Source organism: Embiotoca jacksoni, unplaced genomic scaffold, assembly GCF_022577435.1.
Source record: "Embiotoca jacksoni isolate LCO1_2020_lvr unplaced genomic scaffold, fEmbJac1.0.p SCAF_27, whole genome shotgun sequence".
NCBI classification, from domain to species: domain Eukaryota; kingdom Metazoa; phylum Chordata; class Actinopteri; family Embiotocidae; genus Embiotoca; species Embiotoca jacksoni.
In genome coordinates, this window is record NW_027185378.1 from 335,745 (window position 1) to 356,177 (window position 20,433).

Consider the following 20,433-nt stretch of genomic DNA (forward strand, 5'->3'; position numbering starts at 1 on the left):
CAACAATAATACATACTTCTAATACTGGATTTTCATTTAATGCTGTGGATGGTGAAAGTAAAGCAAATTTAAAATTTGATATTATTTATAGAACTCTGATCCAGGACAATGCATCACATGTTTAATGAGTTTGAAGACATCTTTCTTCATAAAGTGAAAGATAAATGTTGTGTAACGTGAGTTAAAATATGTGGTGGATTATACAGCGTCTTTATGCTCCCTGCTACCACACCGTCTCATTAATGTGACTGTAAATATCTATTAATTTCAGTTGGGTTGAGGAATGATTCTGTTTAATTTATATAAAGAGTGATAATGTTCCTGGTTGTTTTTATGTATTTTCTTTCTTCTTTTTTTTTTTTTTTTTTTTTTTTACAATAACAGATGATTATAATGCGTTTAATGACTCGGCTTTGGTCAGTTGGATGTTTTAAAAAAAATTTTAAATTTTTTTTTTTATCCCAAGTGAGGTTTAAATCTGACCAGTGAACGTGTGTGTGTGTGTGTGTGTGTGTGTGTGTGTGTGCGCACCACAGGTGGGAAGAGTGTGATACACTTGTTGCCACCTGTGGTTCCTGCTAACAGGATCAAGCTCCTCCCACTGCTGGATGAAACACAGGGTGACCAGGGGGAAGCAGTTTATTGTCGTGCAGGCAGCAGCTCAGGAAACGTTACAGCTCTGAATCAAACAGCTTCCAGCAGCTCGTCGCTCCGTTTAACACAATCTGAGACGACTGGAGCCGCCAAGTCTTTGGCAGCAAGTCCCCCCCCCCCGCCCCCCACCACATCCCTCCCCTCCCTCCCCACAGTTTTATTTCATAATTCAGGCCTCTGTTTTCACCGTCAGGTTTGACTTCAACATGAAATCATAATCGGTTCAGTGTGAGATCTCAGGAGAATTAAAACTGAAGACTCTTGAAGAAAGGTGAGCTGGAAGAAGTTGAAATAAAATACTTCAGAGGTTCATAATGCTGCAGATATAATGAACACACACGTAAACACACTGCTGGGAAATGTTTGGGACACATCGCACTTTACAATCTTTACATTAAATTACGTTTTCCTTCAAACTTCCTGCCGACGGTGATGTCCTAAGATAAAACTGGATGAGGCTATAAAAGAGATCCAGTAGAAAACAGAAGGATTATAACGAGCAGACCTGCGTTCGTCTGCGTTCATGTGCTCCGAGAGACGTGTCGGGAGGACAGTGGCGTCTCTCCGCCGAGACGCTGCCCTCCGCCTTCGTTCAAAGTGTTTGATTTCAGACTCCGCGCCATGCCTCCACCTCCTTTCAGATCATGCTCGGGGCGGCGCTGTGCAGCACGATGTCACCGCACACCCGCAGCAGTGTCACCTCCTCCAGGCCGCCCACCCGGTGCTCGTACTCCAGCAGGTGGTTGCCGTCCACCGCCACCTTGAACATGTCCTCCTCCACCAGGATCTTCAGCTGCAGGGGACAGACATGGTGGTGGAGTCAGTCAATAAACAGTTAATAAGCAGTCAATAATCAATCAATGATCAGTCAATAATCAGTCAATACAGTACAGATCCTGATTGTGAAAGTTGACCCACATCTTTGGCTAAATTTGGGTCTTTGTGGCACATCAGCACGTAAACATACATGTAACATGTGAGTTGAACAGCGAGAGGACCAGATGTTAATTCACCTCGAACTGGTGTCCCTGAACGAAGGGGAATCCGCCCTCGCGCTCCTCCGGCCCCCAGTATCCTCCCAGGTTGGAGTTCCTGACGATGGTCTGCTCCATAAATCGAGGGTTGAAGTGAAAGATGACGTCTGAACCTTTGATGAAGTCAACATTGAACCTGCAAAAACAAACACACATACATATATTTATATTCCTTGAACAAATTAACTAACTGGATAATATGTAACTTTAGAAGATGACTGTCATCGTGCAGCACTTTTATCTTTATGCTAAAGAAGTTTCTCATATTTGCAGGTAGATCATCGTGTCCCCGTCCTGACGGTCCTACCTGTCGGCACCGGGCACCGGCTCCCCGATTATCGTGATTAAAAGTTGCGGCATGATTCCAGCGTCAAGTGGGAGATCGTACGGCAACATCTGCAAGAAATATTCACGTTTTAAATCATCACCGAGCATTTAGTGTCCTCGCTGTTCTGAAATGAAATGCAGTTCATATTAAACATCCTTAAAAATTTAAAAATTGTGTTTTTCTTTATCTGTAATTTTATCTAAAGTTGTTCAAATACGTCAACGTGCTTCATGTCAGGAAATAAAGAAACTTTTGGTTGAATATTATTCAAAACTTTGACCCCGCCTATGTTCCTGCAGCAACACCCCAATGAGTCATTATCTTCAACTCCATTTATTAACATGTCACAGATTATTACTGAAGGCAGAGACAGAAAAACATGTTCTGTACTTTTTAACAAGAAAACAACAGACATCTTTAATTAATTATTGAATTACAGCATGATGATCAGAGGACATCAAAGGGAAACATGGGATCATATTAAAAACAGAACATCAGATGGACTTCAATCTTTAGCTGTGTGCTTTATACTGAATATTTATATTGAATATTTATACTGATTATATGGAGTCTTTGGCACTAATCAAACCAGAAGTCCTGTCTGCAGCTGATGTCATCGTCCTTTTGAAAAGTTGAGTTCATGTTTCAATAAAAAGGTGGATTATATCTGGGCTGAAAGAGAAGAATACATTTTTATAACTACTTTAGAATATGAATTAATTCTGATTTATATTTGCTTTTCACCCCAGCAGAGCCCAAGATATGAAATGATAATAAAATAATAACCATCCTGCAGAAACTCCCAGCAGCAGCAGAGGAAACTATGTCTGTGTGTCTGTGTGTGTGTGTGTGTGTGTGTGTGTGTGTGTGTGTGTATGTGTGTGTGTGTGTGCGTCTGTCCACCACCAGGTCATGCTGCACTGACCACCAGAACAAACACACCAGAAGAGAGAAGCATCCAGCAGCAGAACCCTCAGAGAGGTTGTACTCACCAGTGAGCCTCCTGGAGCAGCAGGACCACCATACGGACCCATGGGACCAGGACCGGGTCCAAAGGGTGCAGGGGCAGGAGGGAAGCCTCCTCCTGGTCCCCAGGATCCCGGTGGGATTGGGGGAAAGCCTCCAGCAGGGAATGCCGGGAAGGAGCCAGGGCCAGCAGGAGGGGGGAAGGCCCCCGGACCTCCCGGTCCGTACATGCCGTTTCCTCCTCCGGGCTGACCCCCTGGGAAAGGCACATTAGGGTACGGCCCAGGGGGGGCACCGGGGCCAGAAGGAAACGGTCCTGTTGGGTAAGGAATGGGGCCTCCAGGTAGCTGCCCTGGAGCTCCTTCAGGGGGGTACTGCCCAGGGAACTGGCCCGGGGCTCCAGGGCTGGAGGGGAACTGGCCCGGAGCTCCTGGTGCTGGTGGATACTGTCCAGGAAACCCACCACCTGGGGGGAACCCCCCGGGGGCTGAAGGAGGTCCTGGGTATTGCCCCGGTGCTCCAGGACCAGAGGGAAATGGGAACTGCCCTGGGGCCCCCGGGCCCGATGATCCTCCACCAAAGTCCGCTGGAGCAGAGGGTTGGGTGGGTGCTCCTGGAGCGGAACCGGGCCATCCCGGGTTAGAGGGAAGTGGAGGATTGCCGGCAGGAGCTGATGGGTTTGTGTTGCCTATTTTCTTTGCCCGGCTCGGGGCATCATCACCTAAAGCATCAGACAGCTACAGAGGAGGAGGAGGAGGAGAGAGGAGGAGAGGGGAGGAAGAGAAGATTAAATTAGATTAGACTTTATTAATCTCACAGTGGGGAAGAGAGGAGTTGGCTGATTTAGTCCACAACTAACATCTGTTAAACAACCAGGAAACTCCCTGGAAATAAAACAGAACAGCATGCTGGGAAATCTTTAAAACTCACCGAGAAATCCGCCATGATCTGAAACAGAAAGAACAACTTTCATCAGGCGTTAAAACAACAAGCTGTCAGACACACTAACTGTTTCCATCCTCTTATGGAGGTCCACAAAACCCGTCCAGTCAGAGTCAGAACAGCTCCACGGAACTGGAATATCACGGAGACCGACTAGAACCACTCTACACCGCCTCCAGGCTGCTCGTTAGCGGGGAACTGTTGTAAAATACCTCATTAAGTGTTGTTACAGAGTTGGCTACCGAGCTAGCTAACAGCAGCTAACTGTTACTTAACGTTGGCTCGTTTGTTTATTTTTTGCGTCACAGACCCGTAAGAAAGACATAAGGATGAGTTTTCGCGCTACCTGGTCAGAAGACGGACTCGTCTCACGGAGACAGCGGGCGGCAGAGAGGGCTGATCCAGCTGCGGGGGACCGGTGAGCCGGCTAACGTAGCTTGCCAAGTGAAAGCTAACAAGTTCAGCTTCACAACTCTGGAGGAGGGAGGACGCGCATGCGCTTCATTGGTGACGTATGCTTAAAGGGTGGGCGCGCCCCGGCGGAAACACACGCGGCCAGCCTTCCGCATTTGTGAGGACTGAGTCAAACGACACATTCCTGAACACCTTCCCAAAAAACGCCAAGGCGGGGCGCTATGTCGATATTTTATCGTACCGCGATACGCCACAGGATATCGTCTTAGTTTTAGATGTGGTAAAATTGTGACTGTTGTCTTTTCCTCATTCTGTTATTTTATTGCTTTTACCCACCAGTCTTTATGTTCACATTACTGATGATTATTGATTAAAAATGAATTTGAAAAAAACTACATCCCAACCCAACTTTGACCTGATTCTGACCTAACTTTAATTTTTTTTTATTTTTATTTTATAGGGGAAAAAAGCAGTTGAGATAAAAATCAATACATTACAATTAAGAACAGATCAATAACTCATTTATACACATCACAAAGGCGGTTCAATACATAAAAGTGTGACAACATTAATTACACATCACAGCAGGAACATTTGGTGATTAATAACTGCCGGTAGCTTCCGTTTAAAGCTGCTCAGAGAGATGAGAGGTAATAAACTCCTTTACTCAGTCTCAGGTCACAGGTGCCTTCACCTGGCCTCTTTACACGCACCCCCTGTTGGATCTGAGGATGGAGGTGTCAGGGCACACGTACATAGGTAACCTACTGTGAATACAGAAAAATACACTCAAATATAGGAGAGAGAAAAATACATTTTTGTATGAAATAAAATTAATTATTTACACGGGAGTGGATTATTTTAAAGTTTTGAACGGGTCAGTTAAATATCGTTTTATAAAAAAAGTAAAACACTACATTTTAAATTATTATACAAAATGAACTGGCGATTGTACAGCAGAGATACAGCGAAACAAGAGTAAAGTCTCTTTACACAGTCCCACAACCCGTGGGACTGGTCAAACACAATGGATAGATATGTTTAAAATAAAACTCGACATATTGAATTATTATAAAACATACTGGTGATTTTACAGCCGCAGAGATGTGAGGGTGAGTTATGAAGGCGGGACGCCGCTGAGGGATTGTGGGAATGAGGAATTGTGGGATTGGTCAAACCGTCACAAGATGATGTGAAGCAGAAAAGACAAAAAAACATTGAACGCGTCCTCAGCATTCCGAACAGCAGCAGCAGCTTCACAGCCTTTCCAACTCCACCACGATGGTAAGTCGCTCCGGTTTCCCGCTACTCACCTGTTGTCACGTTCGTCTCTACGTTTTTACCGCGTGCTCTGAGCTAACGTGAAGTTTCGGGGACTATTGAGGAAAAGTCAGGTAGCAGAAAGGCTAGCGTAAGCCCGCTAGCCTAGCATTAGTTCCACCCTCTGTTCAGTCTATCAAGGCGGGGCGGATAAAAAGGGACGGGCTTCCCGGGGTGGTTTCAAAATAAAATCACAAACCGCTTATTATTATTATTATTATTATTATTATTATTATTATTATTATTATTATTATTATTATTATTATTATTTTAGAGCATCACTACATTGTATATGTGCAAAGGTATTGTTTTTCAGTTATATTTAAAGAAATGTAAACACTTTGCATCACTTATGTTATGATATCAGTTTTTAATGTGAAAGCTTCCAGACTATATTTGAATAAGTAAAAGTAGGATTTAAAGACATTATAGATATCTATTATAGATATTACAGAACTGATAATTTGGGGTTTGGTGGAGTTAATTACTTTTCAACACATGATACTGTTGAGACGGCAAATCTGTGTATTAATGAATTAACAGAAACTGATCAGATATTTTAGGTATAAAATATTGATCAGAAAAGTGACTACAGCAGGCAGATAAATGTAGGAGAGTAAAAGTATAAAGTCAAGTGGAAATACTGAAGTACAAGAACCTCTGAATTGTACTTGACAGTGGTTTGGTATTGGACCGTTGATCAGACAAAACAAGACAAAGTTATAGATTAATGGAAGAAATATTAATGACGACAGGTAGATGTTTGGATGAAGAGTTTTAGAAAGTGGGCAGATGTTGTAGGACATTGACCGTGTGCAGGGTTTTATTTTGAAGCCCTGTCTGTCGGACATCCGGCAGTGCGGCAGCTTGACTGTCGGCGATGTGTTTGAACACGTCGGGTTCGTGGATCTGTTGGCCCGCTGCTCTTCACCAGGACGGGTGGGTGGACTGCGTGTCCTGACAGTCTCTCCTCAGCAGGACGTGTTCCAGCTTCACCGGCTGACCACGAGCTGCTTTATTAACCGGAAGTCATCCGGCTCTCTTTTCCTGGTTGAACTGGCAGCCAGAGTGTTGCAAGCAGAAGTGCAGCTTTGATTGTGTGCATCCTGCTCTCCGTGTTAATCTGCAGAGATCTGAGGCTGAGCTCCAGAAATCCTCCCTCCCGCCCGTCGCCATCTGCTCGAGGTGTCGTTATACATTCAGAGAGTCTGCAGAGACTCCTGAGAGTTTGGGTTTTTGTCCTGGAGTTATGTAACGCAGTTGACGGAGGTAGACTCCTGTCAAATTTGCTCTGTTGTTTCCTCTCTGGATTAAAGCCGTCGGATCGGAGGACCATCCCCTGTCAGCTCAGGGAAACTTTCAGAGTAAAGTTCAGATGTGTGCAGATCGATGTAACTCATCTCCCCACTGACCTCACCGAAGAACAGCTGTCTCCTGCTGCAGAGCCCCATCACACACCTGGAGCAGATCAGCTGATCGCACACACTTGGAGCCGATCACACACACGCACCTGGAGCTGATCAACGGAGACCTCCTCATGCAGCGTCTCCAGGAGGAGGAGACAGCTGAACAGTTTCTCACCAGCTTCGTTATTGAGACATGCTGAAGTACAGAAATTAAAATGTATGAAAACCAATTAAAGTTCTAATGAGAAGAAACTCCTTAAATAAATTAATATGAAAACATTACAGTGTCACATTAAATGTTTTACATGCTGCAGCACTGATCATACATGTGTTAATATGATCATAGGTTAGGTTAGGTAGTTACTTTATTAATCGCAGAGGGGACATTTTTTAATACATGTGTAAATATGATCATACATGTGTAAGTATCCTGGAATCATAAACAGTCTCTTTGTGGACCATCAGGGATGTAGAGATCCAGACATTCCACTTGCATGAGATCCTCAAAGGTCAAAGGTTACCATATAAAAGAACAAGCGGTGGCGTTTAACCTGGTGTCTTAACACGACCTGTTGACGTGTGCGTGTCTCCGGTCAGAGCGAGTCCCTGGTGGTCTGTGACGTGGACGAAGATCTGGTGAAGAAGCTGAAGGAGTTCCGCTTCAGGAAGGAGACCAACAACGCCGCCATCATCAGTAAGTGACATGTTGATTGACCACACAGTGTCAGAATCCTTTTAATCCTCCGAGACGCTGAATTTATAAAGTCTAGCTTCTGTTTGTCCTGCAGACACATTTGTGACGGAGCGAATGATTCACACGTTTGTCTTTGTGTCCTTCAGTGAAGATCGATAAAGACAAGCAGCTGGTGATTCTGGACGAAGAACACGAGGTACGTCCGTTATTACTGAAAAGAGCCGATTCGGCTTTTATACATTTTTATAATTCCTCCAGGAGATCACCTTCTCAGTAATCAACAGATTTAATAAATCTCTGTGATTCTCAGTAATCAACAGATTTAATAAATATCTGATTCTCAGGAATAAACAGATTTAATAAATCTCTGTAATTCTCAGTAATAAACATATTTAATAAATCTGTAATTCTCAGTAATCAACAGATTTAATAAATCTCTGTGATTCTCAGTAATCAACATATTTAATAAATTTCTGTAATTCTCAGTAATAAACAGATTTAATAAATCTCTAATTCTCAGTAATAAACAGATTTAATAAATCTGTGATTCTTAGTAATAAACAGATTTAATAAATCTTTGTGATTGTCAGTAATAAATAGAGTCAATGAATCTCTGATTCTTGGTAATAAACAGATTTAATAAATCTGTGATTCTCAGTAATAAACAGATTCAATAAATCTGATTCTTGGTAATAAACAGATTTAATAAATCTGTGATTCTCAGTAATAAGCAGATTCAATAAATCTGATTCTTGGTAATAAACAGATTTAATAAATCTCTAATTCTCAGTAATAAACAGATTCAATAAATCTGATTCTTGGTAATCAACAGATTTAATAATTCTCTTGATTTTTCCCTGAACCCAATTGTTCGCTAAACGTCCGTCTCCTTTCAGGACATTTCCCCGGACGATCTGAAGGACGAACTGCCGGAGAGACAGCCCAGATATCCTTCCAGTGTTTGATCTGAACAGATATTAATGATTTCCGGGCCTCGCCGGCATGTTGATCAGCTGTTAACGTGTCGGTTTTCTCCTCCTGCTGTAAAACATTGCACGTTCTTAACTCCGGGAACGTTTATCGTCTACAGTTATAAGTACCACCACGATGACGGACGCGTGTCCTACCCGCTCTGCTTCATCTTCTCCAGTCCAGCGGGTAAGAGAGTATCTCTCTCTCCGTCACTCAGAGCTTCATCACAGGATGAAACCGTCCCGGGCTTCCTCAACTAAAAAAAAAAACTAAAACGTTTGTCAGCAGGTTGCAGACCGGAGCAGCAGATGATGTACGCGGGCAGCAAGAACAAGCTGGTGCAAACAGTGGAGCTGACCAAGGTGAGTGAAGCTTCACGAGTCTTTAAAACCACGTGGTGCTTGCGCGGGGTGCTAAACATCGCCCTTTACACAAATGTGTATATATATATATATATATAAAAAGGCAGCTACGTGTCCTGCTCCGAACTGAAAATAGTGATGCACACGCAGCAGCAGGAGCAACAACCTTCGTGAGGAATCACTCAAAGTTACTGATCAACAGCAGCTTCAGCTGTCCCTCGTTGTCCTTCCCTCCCTGCTGTAGTTTGTCTGTGCTCTTCTTCTTCTTTATCCCTCTTTGTCACTTGGTTTCAGTTTCCCGTTTGTTTTGCACACAGACCAACCTTGACCTGTGTCCCCATGTCAACGGGGTTCTCCAACACAACAACATACCCGCTCACGGCACGTTGAAATGAAACGGGCAAGTTTTTTTTCCACGTGCCGTGAGCGGAAAGTGTTGGAAGTCAGTGCTGCGTTCAGGAACGCTCTCCGGACTGATCGACAATATTCCTAACTTTGCTATCGTCCATCTGTTCTGTGACTGTTCCGCTGAAGGAGAACCGTCTCTGTCTGCCTCTCCAGGTGTTTGAGATCAGGAACACGGAGGACTTGACGGAGGAGTGGCTCCGAGAGAAACTGGGCTTCTTCCGTTAAAAGTGTCGGTGTGGTCGGGAGGCGGCGGCCGCGAAGGAGGATCCAGAGCGTCGTCTCCATCCTCCGCGTGTCCGACCTCGTTTCCAGCAGGTTCAGTTCAAGTCAGATGACTAATGAAGAGAGCTGAAATCTGTTCCGTCTCCCGTCAGTCTCTCCATGTGCCAGTTGTGTGTCTGTATTGATTAACACTCCCGTAGGCCTCGGAACACCACCTGATCGTATCTCTCCGCCCGTCGAAGCGCGTTCATTCAGGAGCGTTTAAAGGCATCGTAACAACCGTTTCCTTCATAAGTTTACACTCTTTTACTTTCACCTCTTGGTGTTTTTTTCATTTTGCAGAATTTGAGGGCATCTTCCTTTTAGATTTGTGTAGTTTTTTTTTGTTTGTTTTTTCTGATGTTTGTATGTCGGGTAAACGTTCATCTCCTTTTATTGTGAAACTTCCTGCCACTTCTGGTGACCAAGCCTCAGTACAGAGCAGAGACCTCAGCATTCTGTGTGGTTTAACGTGTGCTCGCAGATGAACAGCTGCATCCTCATCGTCATCTTCTCATCTCTGTGTAGACAGAAAACAGAGTGCATTGTGGGTATTGCCTTTGACCTGCATATTCCCAACACTACAGGAAACAGACCTTCCTCTGAAACATTCCAGACATGAACCCTGAATGGTCCTGAGAGGCGGTACGCAGGGCGACGTTAACCCGTCTTACTCAGTGTCTGCAGGCAGGCGGTCAGCTGTTACTGAGCCTCATGCTCTTTTCAGTGTTCATGAATGTTCTGCTTCGTTTTTCTTTTTTAGACCCGGTCAGTAGAGACCAGCACCGGGACGTGTTTCCACACAGATCGGAGCAGCAGCTCAGCGTTGGACACCCTCAGCCTTGAATCTGGACTCTGAGGTTTAAGTTTTAATTTAAATGCTGCAGGACAGTTAGAGCCACCAGAATGTGTCACTCTGTCATCACTCGTTCCCTAAAAGGACAACAGTCTGCTGCTGAAAATCCTCTGAAGCTTCTTTTAAATCAGGGCAGCTCTCTTCAGAGACAGCAGCTTTTAAGGGATTAGCAGCGGTGAACAGCAGGGGGCGCCGCCTACAGCGTTAGAGCTGCACGGATTTAAACTACTCCAGGTTTGGTGGGAGATGCGGATGACTTCAGTTAATAAAAGCTTAACATCAGCTCGGTGGAGGAAAATCACGTAAAAAACCACGAGGCCAAAATGAAAACAAGACACTAATGTTTTCTATAAAGTGTTTGTTTGTTTGTTTGTTTCAGCGTCGTCCTGCTTCTAATAAACAAACAAACAAACAGTGATCTGTACGCACAATCAAACCATTTCCTGCAGATCATCTGTGATTTATTGTCAGGACGGATTATGGGACATGACTGTAATCTCATGACTGAGATGTCTACTGACAAATGAAAGATTTACACTGATGTTATTTTTAACTTCCTCAAGTTGTTTTTATTTTAGGACCCTTTGGGAATATATAACCTCTGAAACGTGCTGGTTTGGATGTTTCTTGGTTATTTTTCTAAAACCTCTAAAATGTGGAGATCTACTGTAAAACAATCCTTCAGACTCATTGTCGGTTTCTTTGCTACATGAACTCTTTAAACATCCGGTCTCGGTTTCACCTGACACATTCACTCACTTCGTTTCTATGGGACAAACTGTCTGTCGATCACTCGATCCGCTGGGAGGATGTTTCTGTGGATCTCATGTGGTGAACTTTAACCTACAGATGTTTCGTGTCCTCTCCGATCAAATCTCTCTTCTGATTTCTTTTCTTTTTAAATAAAACGCGTGTAAACATCGGTCGTGACCTGCTGCATCATGGCATCAGTGAAACATAAGATTTGTATTTTCCCATACTTTATAAAAGTGGCTATTGTCCTGTTGTCCAAATAAAATCACAACGATGTTGAACTCTGATGTTCTTGCCATGTTTGGTCCAGCTCTGGTCACGTGAACAGTTTTTCCTCATTAATAAATAAATATAGTAAAGTACTTATACACAATCAGTTAATTAATCTACACTATATGCATGAACAAGAATAAGTAAATTAAATGGTGAATAATTACCTACTAAATAAGTAAAACATTTATCTAATATTAAACATTAATATGAATTAATTAGACTAAAGATTTACAGAAAAACTACTTCTTACTGTAAGTTTATTTATCGTCCAGCCTTTAATGGAGCTTTTACTTTAAAAACATGTATTAAAATAATAATTGCAACATAATTGCAAAATAATAACTTTAATCAAACTATTTAAAAAAAACCGACTTCTTTTGATATAAGTTTTATTTTGGAGGTTCCAGCCGGATATACTTGTTACTTTTACACTATTAAAAACTAGGTGATCGGCGGTGTCCACTAGAACATTGAATATGACTATTGTATAAATGTACGGATGCCGTTGAGGGTCCGTGATGAGCTTGTTTTGGACGTGTTTAATTTTGAACGTTAATCTTACGGTGAACCTGATTAGCACAAATGCTAACCGCTTCGGTCACGTGATCCGGAACGCTTCCGCAGTTATACAGCTGAAGACGTGGCTGTAGTTAAAGGTGGTGACATCCATAAGGCAGTGCAGTCGCCACACCAAGTGTAAAACACACACAATCTATCCCACTCACACTTCCGGTAAAGACTAAAAATGAAAGTTTCTAAAAGGGCACGTTATAATTTTAGTAACTTCGAAGTCATTTCCACTATTTTATTCATTATTTTACTTTGTCAGTTTAATCTCAATATCAGCAAAATTTCACATTTATAGATTAAATTTTTCCAGATCCAAACCTTTCTTCTGGGCAGCCTGCAGTCACTGATTCTGAAAAACCTAAAAAAAAAAAAAAGATAAAAAAGAAGTGAAATAAGGTTTAAAGATAATGTGAGACCATTTATCTGTAGGAGCAAAGAGCATTAAATATGTTGAATAAGTCAACAATTTCCACGAGATGTACTTATTTGTTCGCATATCAGGGACAGTACATGTTATTGCAGTGTATTAAACAGTAATATATGTGATCTGTGAGTAGAACAGCAGCTTCAAAGTGGTTGAGAATAAAAAGCACCAGACTCCAAACAATAAAACAAGAAAAATGTTGATTAGTGAAATGAATGAAGGTTTGAATGGAAGAGGAAACAATCCAGAAGATGGCGGTAAAGCAGCAATGAAGGATGGCAGCAAGCTGAAGTGTCGCTGCAGAAGAAGAGACGCTGACAAATCTGAACTCGGCTGGAAGCTGCCTGCATCATCCGCCGACCGAGCCAGGAACCGAACAGCAGAACCGGGAAAATGGCGTTCACATTCGCGGCCTTTTGCTACATGCTCGCGCTGCTGCTCACGGCGGCGCTAATCTTCTTCGCTATCTGGCATGTAAGTAGACATTAAAGGTGGGGGGGGGGGCTGATAGGAAGGAGGCGAAGGAAGCTGGCCCGGCTCAGGCTAGGCCGGGCGGGCGGCCACACACCCGGAATGTTCTCGGGTTCTACGTAGCTCACAGCGGTTCATAGCAACGTCCTGACAGAACCCGTAACCAAGCGAAGCAGCCGCGCGCTCAGTTTTCAGGAAACGTTGGCTAGCACAAAACAGTTAGCATCGAAAACATCCACACGGGCAGTATTTGTACCTAAGCGTCATGTTATTATCCTCTTTCTCGTCCTCCACATTTAATTAAACATCGTCTAGATAAAGAAAACGTGTATTAACTCACCAAGATGGGTCAAACTAAAAGGCAATGCTGCGCTAGCAGCTAGCCGGCTAGTTAGCAGGCTTAGCTAACGTTTATGATTGTGCTGTCACGTGACTCCCGACATGTCACATCTGAACCTTTTGAAATGACTCCTTTAATAAATGTTATGTAAATGAAGAACTAATTTACAAGCACATGACATGGAATAAAATATACGTCCAAAGAGCAGTTAGGAAGATATTTGATGCTACAAATAAATAACAGGAAGCGCTGAATAAAATGCTGAAACAATTTGTGACGAATATCGATTAGATGATGACAGAAACTTTACCTAAGTCAAGTAGAATAGTGACCAGAGGTGGAAGAAGTATTCAGGTCCTTTACTGAAATACAAGTAGTAATACAAACTGTGGAAATACTCCAGTACAAGTTAAAGTCCTGACTAAAGTAAAAGTATGTGAGTATTATCAGTAAAATGTACTTAAAGTATGAAAAGTCAAAGTAAACGCTGCCTTTCAGTGTTTTACTGTTAATATTACTGCTGCATTAATGAGCATTCAGGCTATTTTGAACTACTTAGTGTCCTTCTGGCTAGTTTAATCTGCAGTAATGCATCATATTCTATAAAAATCATCATGTTTGTATTGATTCTGTTCTGCAAGAACCACAAATCTCTAAAGTTTTCTTTTGTTTCTGCAGATAATAGCATTCGATGAGTTGAAGACTGATTACAAGAATCCTATAGATCAGTGTAACACTTTAAATCCGGTAAGTGACACACACACACACACACACACACACACACACACACACACACACACCTTCCTGGCCCCTATGACTGCATGCAGATTTGCTCTGTTGAAAAGTCTTCTCTCTACTTTACTGTAACTTTATCCACCTCTCTGTTTCTGACATTTTTCTGCACTGTTTTGCTAAATAACTGCCTGTGATGAATTCAAACTCTAACGCCTTTTTTGTTGTTTTGTTTTTTCCTAATCTGCTTTTTTTTGTTTTTTTACACTTTTTTTTGTTTTTATTTATTTAACCGCAAAAAGACAGTTGAAAAGGTCAAAAAGATAAAAAGAGTCAAAATTGCATTAAAGGTTTGTACCAATCTTTAAACTGCCCGCTCAGTTCGACTCATGTTGCACGGGGAAGTGTTTGCAAACGTCTTTTCAGTTAACTAATCTCAGCGTGGAGGTCAGAGGTCAGCGAGGGTAGACACCCTGCCACCTGTGCGTCAAGGTGTTTCTCACTGTTGTAGGTTTTTATTCTTTAAGTGTTCTTTTTATTCTTAATTTCTGGAGATAAATTTGATGTGAGTTATTCTGTCTGCTGTCGGCCTCAAAGTGCAGCTTGGAAACATTTTATTTAAAAACTACCAAAAGATTAACTAACATCCATGTTTTAAAGTTTGTTTACTTATTTTTTTTATGGAATAAAAACCATCGCTCTCATGAACATGCCGGCAATATTCTTCCAGATAATGTCTCCATTATTACAGATTATTGCTAAAGCGTAGCTGTTAACTGAAAAGACTTGCAAATGCTCAGAACATGCATGATCTTTATGACAACCTACCCTTTGTTTGCATATAGTGCGATGGTTACTGCTTACAGTAAACTCTCTTTAAGTTTGAGACGTTGTTAAATCACAGGCTCTGATTCGTAGTGATAACAGCAGCTTTTTGAACAGATGTTGCTTTGAGTTGTAGGTTGTGGTTCAGTGTGAGCAAGTTCATTTTAATGATAATATATTTATTAATATAATTATAGTTTTCTGTGAGGTGGAGGCTGCAGTCAGCAGAATAAGATGCTGTATGTTGGCCGGACCTCCCAACACCTGCGGTTCAGAGCAGATGGCTGCAACTCTCTGCAGCTCAGCAGTATTTTGGGGCCAGTGATTGGTCAGTGGGTTTTCACCAATGGGAGGAGTTAATTCTAGTCAGAAAGGTTCTCTCCATGTTTAATCAATGATGCAGGCCGGTATGCGGTTCCGACCGCGGCCTGTCTCGTCAGGACTGTCGGTCAGTAAGCACATGTTTGTGTGCAGGTTTTTTCTATTTGGCAGCACAGTGCAGGATCTCAGCTCATTATAGCCCCCCTCCCCCCTCCTCCCCCTACACACCCCTCACCTTTCCATCTGTGGGCTGTTGGTTGCCCCCGCCCTTCCGCCCTCTGCTCCTTCTGAATGCATGGCTTCCATGTGGTGCCTCCATCTGCCCCCCTGAACCCCCGCACCAGCCCTGACTCTCTGCACCAGCACTGCTAGCGCTCGCAGCATGCCCCCCCTCCCTCCCGCCTCCGCTGTGTGGTCCACCCGTTCATCAGGGAGTTCATTACCCTCACTGCAAATAAAAACAAATGATGTTTAAATGCACAAATGTACAAACAGGGTGAGAAATAAACCTCCTGATCCGTCAGTGGAAGTTAAATCAACCTGATCCGTCAGTAGAAGTTAAATCAACCTGATCCGTCAGTAGAAGTTAAATCAACCTGATCCGTCAGTAGAAGTTAAATCAACCTGATCTGTCAGTAGAAGTTAAATCAACCTAATCCGTCAGTAGAAGTTAAATAAACTTGATCCGTCAGCAGATGTTGTTAAACTTCATGTTAAACTACCAGCAGCTCATATGATGAACAGTTAGAAATCAGAAGAACTGTAAACATGGAACACGTTTCAGTGTTAAAAATCACATTCTGAATATTTTTTCACCCTGTTTCTCACGATACAGATAATTACAGAGCAGTGTTATTAAATCAGTGTTATTAGAGCAGTGTGTATTCTATCACATCTGATAATGAGTAATAATGGAACAGGAAGCAGCCTCATCACTTGTTTCTCTCTGCAGTTTCCAGATGTGCGTCTCTTTTAAATGTCTCGGTAGTCCGTCTTGTAAAAAGGACTTTGAGGACCTGTAACTTCAAACCGTTTGTCCTCTTTATCGAGTCGCTGCATCGGTCCATGTGCCTCCACGTTAAGACAATGAAGTCTCAGAATGAAAATCAAATCCAGAGCAGGATATGAGAGCAGGAGATGTGTAAAGTGCTGACTGTGCCGAGTTTGACGTCTCACCCTCTCTTTCTCTCTCTCTCTCTCTGTGTATGTGTGTCTGTGTGTCTGTCTGTCTGTCTGTGTGTGTGTGTGTGTGTGTGTGTGTGTGTGTGGCTCTCCCGCAGCTCGTCCTCCCGGAGTATCTCATCCATTTCTTCTTCTGCGTGATGTTTTTCTGCGCGGCCGAGTGGCTCACCCTCTGTCTCAACCTGCCGCTGCTGGCCTACCACGTGTGGAGGTACACGCCCGTCCCGTGTGGGTGAAAACAGAACATGTGATGGATGTGAGCGTTTGCAGAGCCTGTTAACACACACACACACACACACACATACACCTGTTGTCGCCTGTGCCGCAGGTACATGAGCAGACCGGTGATGAGCTGTCCGGGACTCTACGACCCCACGACCATCATGAACGCCGACATCCTGGCGTTCTGTCAAAAAGAAGGCTGGTGCAAACTGGCTTTCTACCTGCTGTCCTTCTTCTACTATCTCTACGGGTACGTCTTTATCTTTTTCTACCCCACAGGGTGTTAAAAATGTAACGTCTCAGTCGGCAACCATCAGGTAGATGAGAAGAATGCCTCCGGCAGCTGGTTAGCTTAGCTTAGCATAAAGACTGGAAGCAGAGGGGAAAAGTAGCCTAGTTCTGTCCAGAACTAATAAACTCCTCCATAATTAACAAATTATTTTTTTTTAATCTTATTTTAAATCACGACAAAAAGTGTGAAACAACTATTTGTGGGTTTTTATTTAAGTTTATTAATGTTAAACGTGTTGAGATATGAGGGACAAACAAACCAAACATGCAGAGATTCCCTGCATTAAAGATGAATGATGTAACAGCTCATTAATGTTAGCTTTAAAGCTGCTCATGCTAAGCTAACTGTAGCTTCATATTTAAACAACAGCACCGTTGTTGTTTCAGATGATTACAGTATTCGATATTCCTTTCTGTGTAACAGGATGATTTACGTTCTGGTGAGCTCCTAAACATGACCATGGAGGAGGAGGAGGAGGAGGAAGAAGAGAAGAAGGAGGAAGAGGAAGAGGAGGAGCTGCATGTACAGTGGACGACCAGACGCAACGATCTCAGTGCTGGACCGCTCGACCTGCTGGAGACCCCATCACCCCCTCCCTCCCTCCCTCACGTCAGAAACATTTATCCGTCTCCGGACTGGTCGCAGTGCTCCTCTCATAGATCTCTGAGGACGAAGCTGAACGGAGAGTTTATCTTTTTTATTTTTTAATGGTGTGGTGATTTTTGATGCTCGGGATTTAATAAAGTTTAGTTTTTCTTTTTTCCCATCGCGGTGTGTTTACGGACTAGCTAGACATGTTCAGGGTGTGTTTATCAAGAGAGAATCTGAGCTGTCCGTCAGCTGATTGGTTCGCAGCACTAAAACAACAGACTTCTGCTCTGAAATGTGAAGTGTGGGGCTTTTATTACTGAGTGTTGCACAAGGACAATCGCGGTGGTTGTTGCGGCATCAAACGGACGTATCACATGACCCCTGTTTGTTTTCAGTGAGACCTGTCTGTAGCCCCGCCCCTTCTGCAGCTGTCTATCAACTGAGGTAGGCTCCAACCAGCCTGACACGCTTTAGTTCTTCTGCTTTTGACTGCTGACGTGCCAAACCGCTGAACGTACCTCCTCAGTCCGTTTCTGTGTTTCAAACACCAAATATTCCACCTTGTTTATTTATTCCATGTTTTTAGGGTCCTCCGGACATCCAACACTCCGCACCGCCTCACTCGTCTCCACAATCTGAACCTGGAGACGTTCGTTTAGAGGCCATCAGACAACGGTTCATTGATATTAGAGTATTTATTTCAACATGTAAATTTATCAGGGAAAAGGATTATCATTTTTTTATGTTTTAGATCCCATCAAGTCAAATGTAGGAAATGATTTATGAGTCTGAATAAAAAGATCCCAATCGGTTAATGTGGACTTCAGTGATTATTAAATACAGATGGATTAATAACTAGATAGATTATCAACTACAGATAACTACAGATGGATTAATAACTAAAAATGGATTATTACACATCTCTGCTCAGACTTTAATATTCTCAGTTTTACTCATGTCTGAATAGAGTTCAGTTTTCTATTAAAAAGTCTTTAAAGATGCTGTAAAGTAGAAATGAAAATGAGTTTTAAGTTCATCACACCACAGAAGTATGGGTTGTTAACTACCCATCCAAATTTGAATGAAAAAAAACAAGACAAATTTGTTAAATTAGGGTTTGAAATCGTGAGAAAATCATCAGTCCTCTCTGCTCTGAGACTGGGGGGGCGTGTCGCCTGAAGGACCTGAAGCTCCGCCCACTCGCTGGAAGGTGTTCAGTGTTCTGTATGACAGTCCTGTAGCTGCAGTTCTTTTCCCCACTAAGCGCTCTGTCTGACATCCAACCTCTCGGTGACTTTATGCATGATGTCCTACTGGTCCTCTGTCTCTCTGGTGGACGGAGCAGCCTGCTTTGTGAAAACAGAATAGAATTAGAATTTATTTGTCCAATGAGTGAAACATATAGATGCAATCAAATCCAGCTTGTCCCCCTGAGCTGTAACACAGGAGTAAAACTGGACAGCAGACAGTGAGCTCTCCAACTACTTCTAACGCACCTGCATTACAATAGTAGAGATAATAAGAGCGAGGAGTTACCTTAGTTCTGTAACTGCAACATGAACAATGCTGCATTATATCACATGTCAATTCATTATATCACGTCAATCCAAACTTTGAACCTGCTCAGGTCGAGCCGACAGTCTTTCTCTTTCACTGATGTCCCTCCTCCTCCTCCTCCACCTGCTCCCTGCAGCCTCCTGCACATGTAGTCGGGCTCGTTTATCCAGACCGGTACCGGTACATGTAACCGAGAGGGTCGGTGATTGTAACTACACCAGAGTACAAAAATAACAACCGTCATTAATCGGGAGGACTAGATCTCTTCTGGTCCATGTTTAACATCACCCCGACATGTAAAATACAGTTACGTATATTATAGTTCCTTATCGGAGCTAGATGGACACGCATAAAACAATTCGCGGTTATCGGAGCATTTTTCTCTGAACTCTGCTCGGCTACGAGCTCAATACAAGATAATTAGCACATTAACTCCCATTTCATGAAAATAAAGTTATTCTACACCGAGTAAAATCACGTTAGCAGTTTGCACCGCGGGCTAAATGTAGCAGCGTTACTGTGGTAAATTTAGAACTTACGCTGAGTGGTGGACTGCAGGCAGTGGTGGACGAGACTGCCGGTGGTAGCGCGGAGACGGTCGGCGGTCCGGCGCCCCGGCGCGGTTCGGCGGCGGTGGACGGTGCCGGTGCGAGCGGAAGATGAACGGCCGTGAGGGTGAAACTCGGATCGGCTCTGCGCTGCAGGAGAAGCGGTGCGTCTGTGAACTCGGTCCGTCTCCGGTCCAAGTTGAAACTATCCGCTGTGAAATGATCACTGCAGAGGCTGCTGTTGGTGTTAATCCTACGGTCTCCTTTAGCCAGGCTCTTCACGAAATCAATCCACCTCTTTTTCCTTCATCAGTAGGGAATTTAAATAGCGATGCAGCGCTGCTTTGGAGGTTCTTGCTTCCACGAAAGATTTGCGGGTGGAGGGAGACATCCTGTAGCAGCTAGCTGATGTACAATAACAATCTGACTCCAGCAGGAGTAGAACTGAAGTCCAGTGGGATGACCTCTTATGCAAATGAGCTCCAGGCTTTTATAACGTTTCACCTTGTGAGAGGAGGAGCCATGCAGAAGGTTATATAAACCGGCTGTGATCTGACGTAGATAGGTTGTTGTGACGTAGATAGGTTAGGTTTTAGCTCCGCCTAAAAAAAAACTGAGCTGAAGACGGGTGAGAAACTGTTTAACGGTCTAACTCCACATTTCAGTGAGACAAACTCACTCAGCAACTCATTTCACACGTATATAATGTACTGAG

The 20,433-nt window shown here is 43.2% G+C and overlaps 3 protein-coding genes and 1 long non-coding RNA gene across 8 annotated transcripts; 2 read left to right on the forward strand and 2 right to left on the reverse strand.

The window, feature by feature from the left end:
• Positions 1 to 798: 798 nt before the first annotated feature.
• Positions 799 to 5,786, reverse strand: lgals3a (lectin, galactoside binding soluble 3a). Of its 3 annotated transcripts, none has more exons than XM_069160520.1 (6): positions 5,652 to 5,786; positions 3,913 to 3,930; positions 3,009 to 3,719; positions 1,996 to 2,084; positions 1,668 to 1,824; positions 799 to 1,447 (listed from the first exon to the last, which is right to left on the reverse strand). In XM_069160520.1, exons 2-6 carry the CDS (start codon positions 3,925 to 3,927, stop codon positions 1,292 to 1,294), a joined length of 1,128 nt encoding a protein of 375 aa, XP_069016621.1. In that variant the 5' UTR covers positions 3,928 to 3,930; positions 5,652 to 5,786; the 3' UTR covers positions 799 to 1,291. The 3 variants fall into 3 exon arrangements, with proteins under 3 accessions (XP_069016621.1, XP_069016620.1, XP_069016622.1); XM_069160519.1 differs by lacking the exon at positions 5,652 to 5,786 and adding an exon at positions 4,271 to 5,506; XM_069160521.1 differs by lacking the exons at positions 799 to 1,447; positions 1,668 to 1,824; positions 1,996 to 2,084; positions 5,652 to 5,786 and adding exons at positions 2,092 to 2,688; positions 4,271 to 5,506.
• Positions 5,522 to 11,651, forward strand: gmfb (glia maturation factor, beta). Of its 2 annotated transcripts, none has more exons than XM_069160522.1 (7): positions 5,522 to 5,622; positions 7,662 to 7,758; positions 7,905 to 7,954; positions 8,655 to 8,704; positions 8,834 to 8,916; positions 9,016 to 9,092; positions 9,654 to 11,651. In XM_069160522.1, the coding sequence occupies exons 1-7, from the start codon at positions 5,620 to 5,622 to the stop codon at positions 9,723 to 9,725; spliced, it is 432 nt and encodes a 143-aa protein (XP_069016623.1). In that variant the 5' UTR covers positions 5,522 to 5,619; the 3' UTR covers positions 9,726 to 11,651. The 2 variants fall into 2 exon arrangements, with proteins under 2 accessions (XP_069016623.1, XP_069016624.1); XM_069160523.1 differs by having other exon boundaries at positions 5,524 to 5,622; positions 9,019 to 9,092.
• Positions 11,652 to 12,931: 1,280 nt separating this feature from the next.
• cnih1 (cornichon family member 1) lies at positions 12,932 to 18,428 on the forward strand. 2 transcript variants are annotated; one of them, XM_069160525.1, is made up of 6 exons: positions 12,932 to 13,111; positions 14,127 to 14,195; positions 14,483 to 14,530; positions 16,607 to 16,719; positions 16,837 to 16,980; positions 17,446 to 18,428. In XM_069160525.1, the coding sequence occupies exons 1-6, from the start codon at positions 13,031 to 13,033 to the stop codon at positions 17,471 to 17,473; spliced, it is 483 nt and encodes a 160-aa protein (XP_069016626.1). In that variant the 5' UTR covers positions 12,932 to 13,030; the 3' UTR covers positions 17,474 to 18,428. The 2 variants fall into 2 exon arrangements, with proteins under 2 accessions (XP_069016626.1, XP_069016627.1); XM_069160526.1 differs by lacking the exon at positions 14,483 to 14,530 and having other exon boundaries at positions 12,935 to 13,111.
• On the reverse strand, positions 18,426 to 20,157 carry LOC138204950 (uncharacterized). The gene is made up of 3 exons (XR_011178839.1): positions 19,710 to 20,157; positions 19,150 to 19,382; positions 18,426 to 18,962 (listed from the first exon to the last, which is right to left on the reverse strand). It is a non-coding gene; the product is annotated as an uncharacterized lncRNA (long non-coding RNA).
• Between the last annotated feature and the right edge of the window lie 276 nt (positions 20,158 to 20,433).